The 12,477-nt window shown below is 44.4% G+C and overlaps 1 protein-coding gene across 1 annotated transcript; it reads right to left on the bottom strand.

The window, feature by feature from the left end:
- Nucleotides 1-3,879: 3,879 nt before the first annotated feature.
- On the bottom strand, nt 3,880-5,642 carry LOC103745282 (neutrophil antibiotic peptide NP-1-like). Its single transcript, XM_008847190.2, has 3 exons — nt 5,564-5,642; nt 4,244-4,425; nt 3,880-4,117 (listed from the first exon to the last, which is right to left on the bottom strand). Exons 2-3 carry the CDS (start codon nt 4,410-4,412, stop codon nt 4,005-4,007), a joined length of 282 nt encoding a protein of 93 aa, XP_008845412.1. The 5' UTR covers nt 4,413-4,425; nt 5,564-5,642; the 3' UTR covers nt 3,880-4,004.
- Nucleotides 5,643-12,477: the final 6,835 nt, after the last annotated feature.

Here is a 12,477-nt window from a genome sequence, read left to right as displayed (position 1 = left end):
TAACCACAATCCTGTTATCACTTCAGAGTCTAGAGGATTTAGGCGATTCTTTGTGTCTTAGTAAAGTTAAACCAGTATCTTAAGAGGCTGAAAAAAAAAGAGGAAAATAATAAGTTTGGGAGCATTCGTACACATTAATTGCATGTTTAAACATATTTGCTGGACTTGGTGGAGAACTGTTCCAAATTGGAGGCTTGAGGCTTGTGCATCTCTCTGTGATCCTCCGTGGTGGGTTCCAGGGTCCAGCAGTGTGTGCAGCAGCGTGAGGTTCCACCGCTGGTGAGCAGGCATCCCTCCAATGTGGCATTTCTTAATATGCAAGCTAATGTCAGTCACATTTCCCTCATTTGGAGAAATTTATTAGATGAAAGATTTGCATGATGGAAGTGCCTATAATACTAGCACTTTGGGGGTGGAAGGAGGAGACTCAGGAGTTCAAGTTCAGCACTGGCTACACAGTGAGTTGAGGCTGAGATCTTATCTTAAAAAGCCAAACTAAGCCGGGCGGGCAGGGTGGCGCATGCTTTAATCCCAGCACTTGCGAGGCAGGGAGGCAGAGTCAGGAGGATCTCTGTGAGTTCAAGGCCAGTCTGGTCTACATAGTGAGTTCCAGGACAGCTGGAGCTACAGGGAGACCCTGTCTCAAAAAAACCAAAAAAAAAAAAAAAAAAAAGCCACAAAAAAAAAAAAAAAACTTAAAAAACTAATAAACAAAAAATTTAAATATAAATCAAACCTGAGGCTTTGGAATTTTTTCATAGTGGTCTACATGGCGAGTTCCAGGCCAGCTAGGGCTACAGGGAGAAAAAAAAAAAAAAAAAAAAAAAAAAAAAAAAGCCAAACTAAAGAATAAAAGACTTACAAACTATATAGACAAACATATGTATATATAATAATTAGTTTTTTAAGGTGGTGATATTATATATCTTTAAGTATTTTGTATAGATGGTCTAGGTTATACACCTTTAATGTTATGCATTGAAATTCAAACATACCGTCAGTGGGATGTGAGCTGAGGGTCGATTGCCTGGAGTCCGGGTTCTTTCCAGAGGCAAAGAATTGAACTCCTAGGTAGGAATGAAGTGAAGGCAGGTTTTATTGGGATACAGTGTAAAGAGCAAGAGCTAAAGCCCCCCTGTTGGGTGGGGTCTCCAGAGCTGGTAGAGCACAGGTGGCCTCTGGGCTGGTTCTTTCACAGTGTCCATAGGTCTCTCCTTTGTTTCCTTCTTCCCACACTTCGTCTTTTGACCCACATGGTCCTGACAAGAGGATAGTGGAAAGAAACCCTTGCCTGCCTGATGGCCTTTTCAGACTGGTAGTCTTAACTTTTTGGTATATGGCCTTATTTTGACACGTTCCCAGAATTCAGTGGGAATGTTCTCTTTACCCTCCTACTGACCTTTGCCCTAACTGCCTATCCTTAGCTAATTCCTAACAATACCAACACACAAATTATTATGTAACTATATGGATATACAGCATATAAATTACTTTATAATATCCAATTTGGATATTATAGTATATAACCCTATCTGTGATGATTAATTAATTATGCCTATTATGAGCATTTCATTCTTTGGTTATTTATACTTCTTTTAAATAAAATTGCTCAAATATTTTACATTAAAGTGGGAGTCATACAATTTATATATTTTAGGTAAACATACAGAGGTATTTTTGATAATTAAGAACAAAGAAATTCCCACGAAACCACAGATCAAAACCCTTGTGAGTAGAGCTGCCTTCCTACGCCCCTTACAACTCGTGTCTCATGGGGTCAGGACCACCACAGCCCCGAGTGGCTCACACAGCTTTGTACTTGCCTGTTCCCTCTGAAGATCGGAAAGCCCAGCCCCGGGTGCCACAGGGGCTGCTCCCCTCTCTGGGGCCCGTTCTTTCACACAGCTACTGGGCTCTCCATTGCTGTGGTAAAACACTAACAAAACCAACTCGGAGAGTAAAGAGTTTATTTTATCTCACAACTCTTGAGTTACAATCCATCACTGAGGAAAGCCAGGGCCCGAAGCCCAGGGCAGGAACCTGGAGGTGGGGACTGACGTGACGTACAGACCACAGAGGAACTCTGCTGGCCCACTTGCTCCTCTGGCCCGTGCTCAGCCTGCTTTTTTGTACAGTCCGAGACCATTTCCTCAGGAGTGAGACCACCCACAGAGTTGGGCACTTCCATATCACTCAACAGTGGAAAAAGATGCCTCACAGACACGCCCACAGGCCAGTCCAATAGAAGAAATTCCCAAATCGAAGTTCCCTTTCCCTGGATGTGTCACATTGACAAATGAAACTAACCAGCACGGTTGCTCAGAAAACTGTTTTGGTCCACATCATGACGTTCACACATAAGTTACATACCTTGTGAAGAGGCCCAGTAAGGAAGAACAAACAGGTCAGGGCAACAATGGCACTCAACCTTTAAGTCTTTGATCAACTTGTTTCTGTAGCCTTTATTCTTTCTAACACTTTCCAAGCATGAGAGTAAAAATGCTGATTCAGCTTCATGTGCTTTCTGAAATTTAAATTCGAGTCTAAAGTAAACAACACGCACACTCACACCCACGCGCGCTCACACAGACGCACAAAGAACTTTTCTTCTTACTTACATCATTCTGGTTCGAACTGAGACAATCAGTCTCCCAGAAACGTGGAAAAGGAAATAAAAGATGCAGTGTCTGCGCATCTGTGTGTCTGAGAGATATCTTCACTGTGTTTATTGCAGCCCTGTTCTCCACAGCCAAGACACAGGATCTATGCAAGTGTTCTGCACAGGCTCACTAGAATGCTATTTAAAGGGCATGGTGGATAAATATCAAAAGCTCAGCAGGCAGATGGCTGATGGAAAGAGAGGACAGAAGGGAAGGAAAAAGGGTCATAGCCTGCCCTACAAGGATGCAGGACTAGTCCTTCAGAGACTAGCATTTTAGCCTTGGGTGTGCCCTTTTGGAAGAGAAGAGGAAGGTGAGCTCTGGCAAGATGTAATCCCAAGATTTACGTGTTATGGTGGGCAGCACTAGACACAGCAGCACGGAGAGCTCTGACTCCCACACAGGCTTTGAGGGCATAAGCCGGTGCTACTGTTACTGTCTTCTCCTTAGACCAGGCTTTTCTGCCACCACTTCCCTAAGTGCCTGATGTTTCAAGAATTAGAACCTTGGAATCCTGCACCATCCAATAAAACTCCAGTTTCCTTAGAACAATGCCCTCTGTGTCTTCATTTCCCCAGACTCTCCCGTGAGGTTCCATTTTACAGGTAGGTTCAGACTCTCCACAGCCTAACATAATTCAAGAAAGTATATGGCATAGTTGAAGAATTGAGCATTCAGATTTTGTGGTTTTGGAAGTCAGTTTTTATCACACCCACTTCACTAGATGTGGGTTGATAGTTCTGATCATTAAATACTTTGATGGGAGTTCCTGATTGGCTTCCTGTCTCTTATATACGTGCTGACAGCCCTTTCTAATGTCACTTGAAGTTATGTCTGTGGAGCTGATACAAACCCACTACTTCACAGGCTTATTCAGTCAAGCTCCAACACTTAGAAAGAGGATGGTGTTTTCTTAGGGGGAAGTTAGGTCATCGTGACTGCGGAAATCCAAAGATAATTGTGTTTTTTTTTTCTGCTTCCCAAATTGGAAATTTCTTTGAGACTGAGTCTCACCTAAATGAGGCAGAGCTGGGAGATAAGTGATAGGTAGAGGAATTGGCAGCATCATTGACCATTCTTATCTCTCAGGGTCTGAAGATTGTACTCATCCTTAAGATTCCTGCTAACTGGAACCAGAATTTTGTTTACATTCTGGGACTTGATTCCCAGGGTCCTGCTAGAACTCAACAAACAACTGCAGGCACAGAGAACTTTCTGCAAGGATTTTATTTAGTTGTAGTGGGGGGGGGGCGGCGAGAAACTCAAGGACACAGCACAGGAGAAACAGCAACGTCCTTCTAGCTCTCAACTCGTATCACAAACACTTCTTCATGTTCTCCGTGCTCAGCGGCAGCAGAGTCGGTAGATAACGCCACGGTACCTGCATGCTCCATAGATGCGTTCTAGGAAACCACAGCTCGTTCTTCTGCAATAGCAGACCAAGCCTGATCGTACGTCTGGGGATAAAGAGGGCACATTAGGCATGAGGTGTCTGGGTCAGCGGAGCGGCATAGAATCCTGAGAACAGTGCATCTCTAGCCCTTCCTGCTTCCTCACTTCTCTATCACGCTAGCATTTCTCACCTGCATCTTGAAGAGCAGAGGCTTCATCCCCTCCGAAGGATACGGCCATATCCTGGTCGTCTTCTCCCAGCTCCTGATTTAGAGCCTTCTCAGTTCTTCCTTGGGGAGCCTTAGCCTGGATCTGGAGAGCCAGGAGGAGAAGGGCAGCAAACAGGATGAATGTCCTCATGTCTAGGAGTGACCTAGAGGGTGCAAGAACAGAAGAAAAGCGGGTCTATGAGAAGGCTGCGACAGGCCCTGCGGCTGGAGGTGTACATGGATGGATGGTGACCGGGACCATTGTCCTAAGCATTGCTCTCAATGTTCCTGTTCCTACGGCTTTTATCATAATGTGCTTGAACCCTGCTATCTTTTACTGTTTAGCGCTTGAATTTTGTGTTTACCTCTTGAATGAATGCTTTATGTTAAAAAAACAGTATTGTCATGCATTAAATTCAAGAAGAGATGCCTCTAAATTTCTGAAGATGGATCCTGATGCTTTTTTGAATTGTTGACTTTGGGTTCAGATCTGAACTCTAATGACATAGAGAGTTAACACTTGACAAGTTTCTGTTTACAGCATGAGTGAAAACCACAGTGATCTTATTGGATCAAATGAGCTCATGTAACTCTAGGTAGTTAAGCCAAAAATAATGTTTACTTTTCCCCTCTGTCTGAGCATAATGACAATTAGGATTGTATGTGTCAAAGCACACAACTTGATGACTGGATCTTTATCTCAAATTGGATGAATCAGAGGCTGAAACCATAGACGAACTGGAAGAAACTGTAGACCTTGATCTGCACAGCAGTGTCCCACAGAACACCAAAGGCACAGGTTAACAAAGCAAAGGTGGGTGAGTGGGATTCAACTAGACAGTAAAACCTCTGTACATCAGAGGAAGGAAGCAGGAGAAGAAGGTGGCAAACTCGGACACAGCAGGAAAGCTCGACAAAGCATTCATCAAACAAGGGGTTACTGCCCAAACTACACAGGCAGTGAGTGTTCAACAGACAAAACCAAGTAACACAACTAGCAAAAAAGCAACAGACCCAATGAGATATTTCCTAAAATAGAGAAATACAGAAAGAATTCTTTTAGAATATACCATTGCCCCATCTTTATGACAAGGAGACTGTCTGTTTTGAATAAAGCCTTTCAAATTTCTCCTTAATAACGAGATCGTTTGTCCTCAGCAGCCACCATAATCCCAGACAGATGAGCCCTAGCAGAAATCTGCGTATATGGGCTCCTCCAGAGCAGATTTCCCATTAGGGGTCAGTTGCTCCTGGGCTTCAATGACACAAAAGTTCTGTGAAAGTTCAAGAGGCTTCCATTACCTACAGATCCTTGGACTGTGCTGGGTGATCAGAGCAGAGAAGGCAGCAGTCCTCTGTCCAGATCTCAGGATGCCACAGCAGCTTTACACTTACAGGCAGTCTTCCCTATTTAAGGGTTGTTTGCGGTGTCCCAATTTCTTGGGGTTAATTTCTATTGGATACTTTACTACCTGTGGTGCAAGGGCAGTTGGCCAATTTGCCCAAGCTAGAGCAAAGCAGGGCTTCCTAGAGAGACTTCTTAACCTTTATTGTCCAGTGCTGACCAGGCCTAGGCAGCAGCCAATTGCTATTTTCCTATCACTCATAGAGTGGACCCTGTGCTACTCAGGCCTGTGGCTGAGGCTCAGTCACCTGGAAGCCAGGGAATCTGAAAAAATATACTGGAAAGATGTGGCTTAAAAATCATGATTCCCAGATAGTGACCCAGCAAAGAACTGGGAAAATGAACAGCAGACCCCAATCTTATATAAAGGAATATTGACAACCGATTGCTGATAGATGAGGAACAGCTGATCTTCCTAAAACAAAGACCTCTAGATAGGCCAACTAGATTCACCAGATGGACAAGTAGTGAGGAATGGCTGGGGGTGCCGACAACCCAGCAGACAGTAGCAGGGATAACAGAGTATAAGGGCTCTAGTCGGGGGAGGGAGGCTATGGGAGAGTGCTGTCTGGTAAGTGGGTGTATAGTTAAATAAGATGGTTTGGGATGTTCTGTGTGATATACCCACAAAAAAATCAGCAAATTTTAAAAAATGAATTATATTTGAGGAGGAAGCATAAAAATTTACGTCATGTTAATTAATTGAGGTGATAAACATCACCACTGAAATCTACCTGATGACTTTATAGACATACACAGGTGCCAAGGATCCAAGTGCAACCAGTTATGACTAGTACTAATCAGATACATACAGATTAGAAACGCATATGCCAACATCTCAGTGTTAGTAGCAAAAACAATGAGTCTTTCTGTAAGAAACAGTATATTTTAAAATGAAATGGAGATCTTTTTTAAAGGTTAAAAACTCATTCAATTTTATGTCATACAGGGCTTGTACTGAGTTCAATATTGTATAACTGTATTAGTTCAATAGTGAACCTAAAAATTTTATAGCCACTTTTGAAAGAGATGTATCTTTACTCTGGAAACCGTTATTGAGTATGTTAAAGCTGTAATGAAACGCTTCTTCTAAAAAATTTTTTTAAAAAATCATGATTTATACACCGTGAAGGTGGCTAGAATAAGTACAGGAGCACACCATGCACAATTTGAAATTCAGTTCTCAGCCTCCCTAGAAACCTAGGGTTGACGCGTTAGAACTGGTCAAGCCATCAGCAGAGTAGGAATGCTGTGCTCGGCTGACATTGCACCTTGCTTCTGCTGTGCAGGTATGAAAGGAGTCTCCTGTGTGACTGATGTGCATGTAGCATGCCATGCTCTGGAGTGAGCAGATGCATACTTACTGGCCCCTGGATAAGCCTGGGCCAAATAGTTATCTGAAGCTATGTAGGCAAAACACTCATGAGATTGTTACATGAGACCTACTGGCTCCTGGATGGCCCATCAGCTATACAGATGACAGAGAGGTTACCATTATCCTGTATCACCAGATGACGTGTGCTCAGAGACATTATACCTAAACCAATACCACCCATGTATAAGGGTCTCCCCAGACCCAGCATGACCAGTGACCAGGATGAACAGTGCATGCTGGGATGCACAGGGCTTTATGTGATGTGGTCCCTCCTGGGTTATATGGAGGCGAAATCCTAGGGAGACCAGTCTACATTAAAAATAAAATCCTTCTTCATCCTCTTTCTCTGCATATTGGTTATGTAATTTAAACTAGATTTGGGAAAAAGAAAAATGAATATAGCCATTCCAGACACAATGAGTATCCATGGTAAGGTTATTGTACCCAAATACTAGGTGACTGGTCAGCACAGCAGTGAGGATTGTTGTGACATCTGTTATTCTTGAGGGAATAAGACCAAGTATCCTGAGACCACCACTGAACACTTTTCTTAAAGTAGAGCTATCGAACTGTGAAGGACTGATGGAAACTGAGTTAGAGATTAATCCTCTGCTCTATGTTAAGGAGGACGAGGGGCCCCTAGTTTGGTATCAGGACGGTGCTGCTGTGCTACATCAGCAAGTTGGCTCTCAGCTTAGGGGGCTGTGATCAGTGTTTGCCTTAGTGCTTGTCATGTGGAAATCAGGCAAAGGTCTCAATATAGTGAAAGGGCAAAATTGAGAAAACTGGGCCTCGGGTGATAGTTTAGGGGGGTCTTGGATTTAGTGATTGCCTATAAGGATCCAATGGACGTGAAAAGCAAAAGAGAGAATTAGAGTGGGTGCAAAAGACACTGTGGTTGTGACAACTCTGGTGGCCAACAAAAGTTAGAAGGGAAGTCTCTTTGCACACAGAGCACACTCTGATCCCTAGACAGTTCCCCACTGGGGCAGGAGAGAGTGGCTTTGTTAGGAAACCTAGTTATATCTGGATGTTGTAATACTCAGGTCTCCCAAGACCACATTATTTTTTCATAACTTGTGGGGAAGCTATACAACCTGACCTGGGCCTGGAGGATTTTCTTGCAGCAGAATGTCTTAAGACTTCACTAAGGCAAACACTGGTAACAGTAAAACAATTCTGTGGGGTCATCCTAACAAAGTGAAGGAAGCAGGATTACAAGGTCAGGGACCCTGGACGTAAGCAGGTCTTATATCCAGTGGACACATGTCCCCCGCTACAGGAATGGTTACATGGCTGGTGATTTCATGGCCCAAATGAGATTCTTTGTCTCTGATTTCAGTGAGGCTTCTCTTTTCCTCAGTGATATCTTGGCCTCAGGTGCTGTGCTCTGAAGAAGCATCATCTCCACCAACATCACATGGATTGTGAGGGTGTCTGAGGTTTGTCCATCCGGATGAGGGACACCTCCACGTGGGGCCACACCAGAAGAGACCTGGAAGATGGGCCAGTCTGATCACCAATGTAAACTTCTAAATGCCTTTGTAGAGTTCTATGCATCTCTTTGCTCTACCTCTAGGGTTGAATAAGCTTCTTCCCTCCTCTGGGTCCTTACTAGCACTTGGTGCAGTCCTGAGCATTATAGGACCTCGAGTCCCACACAGTGCCAACTGAAAGCACATGTACATTATTGTGGGAGATAACTTGAATGTCTTCTGTGCGAGTGAGATTCAAACCCTTAGGACACAGCCTATGGCGTTTAGCATGATTTACTACTGCGGAGAAAAGGCTGGATATCATAGGGCTATTTTCCCAACACTAAAACCAGCTCTGCGGTGGTAGTGCCCTGGTAGTCTTTAAGTAGTTGTCATAGCCATTTAATAAATGAGGCTCAAATTGCCAGGCATGGACTAAAGTATTGGGCTTTCGCTTTATCTGTTCTAGCTCAGCTTCCCAGCATGCCTCAGTTTTTAGCCTGGGATGAATTTATAACCAGGGGAGATTTGTTTCAGCTCCAATGTAGACAGACTGACTGGCATCCAACCCTAGTTCCAGAATGCATGCTGCCTGTAATGTGCCATTCAAAGCTCACCATGGGGAGCACCATCTTTGAATCCCTGCTTTCTCACCTGTGCTACTCTACTGATATTGACTACAGAGCAAGCTCCTGCCGACACTTATTAGTGGCTTCCTCTACCCTTGGTGCTGGCCATTCTAGGAGTCTTTACTTTTGTGTGGTATTTGTTTGAAGTTGTTCATGTCCACTGGTTTTGAAGGCCGTTTCTCCTTGTTTAATGACAAGACTGTGTTAACCCTGGAGCTCAGAGTAATAATATCCACTGTTTATAGAAGGACTGATAAAACCCAAGTTTTGATGGAAGCCAACTATCAAGGCAAAAATTAGTGTCTAGCAATTGCACCACAGACTGTCCTGTGATAGCCCTTGAGGGTCTGGTCCTATTGTGAGGGCAAAGATGCCACAGGGTCAAGAGTTAAGAAGAGATTGAGACTGTGGTATGGGCTTGGTGCACCTTCAGGACCATGGTCCGTGAGACTGTTAGAGTAAGAAAGACACCAGCAGAAAATGTCCTGGAAAAGGAATAAGAAGCCCCTCGGCAGAAGAATGCTGAGCCTTATAGGGCTCCACAAGTGGTACCGAGTATAACCTAGGAGTTCAGAGAACAGAGCATGTGTGCAAGTCCCTGAGTCAGGACAGGTTGCTGCTCCCCATTTCCCAGCCCCTCCCAGTCCATCCTATCCCATCGCATGCCAATCCATCTCAACACAGCCCATCGCGTCCCATGCTGACCTGATCATATGACTGTCAGTTCTCATGCGTGACTAGAGGACTGCAAACCTCATATTCAGGAACATGGCTCCTTGTGTTCTTGAGGATAGTTCCTTGTCCCTGCTTCCTCTCTACTGTGCACTGAGAATCGGGCAGTCAAGGTTCTCTGTGTGAAGGTCTTACCTGTGCGGAGGAGGCACAGGTCACCCTAAGACTAACATTCAGAGTAGAACATAGTACACGCTGTCCTGGGTCTTCTTAATGTTCTTGGGTTACCACAGTGTCCTGCCTGAATGTAAGGAATGTAATAAGAAAGGGTGTTATGCTAGAAAGCCTTTGCAAGTCATACCTCTATGTCTAGCTCCACCCCCAGATGGATGTTCTCATGACATATCACCAGGATTGACACCCTATGGGCATCCTACATGCCTTACACCTGCCCTGTGTTGCGTGTGTGGCTGAATTCACATTTAGAGAGAATGACCTAGCCTGAACATTCCTCAAGAATCTCAGGTAGAGATCATCGTGGTGAAGGTAAGTGTGAGTATGCGTGAAGAGAGAGGCTGAGAAATGAGAGTGACTTCTAGAAGAACCGAAGGAACTAGCCGAGGCTTATGCTCACCTCCCAGACAAGACTTGGAACTCGAGCATGTCCCAGGGCTTGGTATGACACGGTAAAAGAGTTCAGCCAGTCACAGAAGACGTGAAGGGAGCCTGGGGGGAGCTGAGACACTGATGCACTCGTGTCTCTGTCCTCGGGGGCACGGTGGCTGTCTAGTCTATTACATAAGGATGATCCATCCTGGAGCTTTCCTTATTTTGCAGTGCCCTCACTTGAAAGAGTCAGGTACAGCCAGGGGATGGATATCCTTGTCCCAGCCTATAGCCATGATGAGCTGCCTCCTGATAACGCCATCAGCTTGCCTGCCATGCTAGAGAGGCCTCCTGCAATAAACGCTCCAAATCTGAGAAATCCTGTGTATGGGACTGACCAATGTTCAGATGGAAACTGTAAATTAAAAAAGTGTGTCGTTTTAAATCCACTCAGTTTTGCAGTGATTTCTTACACAGCAATGGGAGATCACAGCATGTTCGTGTTCGCAGGATGGAAGAAAATTTGGGACTTGTGCATTTTATGTGTTTCTCAGGTGATGAAATGGGTGAAGTGGGCTTCACCTTTTCACTGTATTAAGAATAACACAGAGCACCTTATAAGTGTCATGAAGTCCTGAAGTCTTTGGAATGTTTTGATAAGCAGATGCTCACTTTTTCCCCCTAAGTTTCTGCAGTACAGATGCAGCATTGGTATGTGACCCAAATGTGGTCTAAGTCCCTGTTCTCGGGGAGATTTAGTGTGAGGCTTTTAGCCTGAGCGATTACTGGAGTAAAAAGGAAACAAAGTATTTTCTCTACGATGATAAGCTGCTCAGGCTACGTCAATCAGCCCTTCATTCACTGCGCCATCACCTGAGAACCATTAGAAAAGGACAGAGAAGGAGAGAAGGCAACAGTTTCATTCCTTGAACCAAATTGCTTCTCTAGTCGGGATTCCCCCTTAGAGTTCCCAAGCATCAGAGTGAAAATGTTGATGGAACCCGAGGTGGGTCCTGATGTCTAATCCGAGTCTTCAGTGAAAACACGTGGGAAACATCAAAGTCCTAACACGGAATACATGACACGAAGCAGCAGCTGTAGCTATTCTGGGCTCAGCCTGGGTATCAGAATTCCCAGGTGATCCTAAAACGGTTTTATTGAGGCTAATTCATAAGAAATAGGGTCAGCAAGTCAGAGGGCTGGAAGGCAGTGGCTTAGGTGACAAGCCAAGAGCCACTTGGGATAAAGCTGGGTAATGGCAAAAGTTAGCACCTTGTTATGAGAAAGAGAAGAAAGAGAAGGTCATTTAGGGGGTCAAAGTACTTGAGAAGTTGGAAAGGTGAACATCTGGGTCACATTAGGCTGCAGAACTTTTTCCTAAAACCTGTAAGCTTCTGAAATGGGTTGTGGGGCTATTTAGTGGCAAAGGAAAAATGACAAAAGCCCAGAAAAGCCAGTGTTGTTTTCATCCCTTCTACACTGCTTCTAGTTGTAGAAAGAGTTCAGAAAACCAAACTCATAAATGGAAGTGAAATCTGCCATGTGATGTGTGGCTCGAGCTTGTTTTGGCTCTGCCCATTGATGCCAAGAGATCGCAACAGCCTCCATGATCTTCAGTGGATGAATGGATGGACAGAATGTGGCATATGCAAACACACATATGTGTGTAGACACAGTGGAATACTGTTCATCCATGAGAAGATGGAATCCTGTAATTTGCAGGAACTTAGGTGAACCTGGAAGACAAATGGAAGTGAAATCTGCCATGTGATGTGTGGCTCGAGCTTGTTTTGGCTCCGCCCATTGATGCCAAGAGATCTCAACAGCCTCCATGACCTTCAGTGGATGAATGGATGGACAGACTGTGGCATATGCAAACACACATATGTGTGTAGACACAGTAGAATACTGTTCATCCATGAGAAGACGGAATCCCGTAATTTGCAGGAACTTAGGTGAACCTGGAAGATGTTGTATTAAGTGTAACAGCCAGGTGCAGAAGACAAGGACCGTGTGTTCTCACTCATGTATAGAAGCTAAAAATCAATGTCATG

Source organism: Nannospalax galili, unplaced genomic scaffold, assembly GCF_000622305.1.
Source record: "Nannospalax galili isolate Female #2095 unplaced genomic scaffold, S.galili_v1.0 scaffold1483, whole genome shotgun sequence".
Lineage (NCBI taxonomy): Eukaryota > Metazoa > Chordata > Mammalia > Rodentia > Spalacidae > Nannospalax > Nannospalax galili.
The sequence above is the reverse complement of the archived record's forward strand: the minus strand, read 5'-3'. Positions and strand labels throughout refer to the sequence as shown.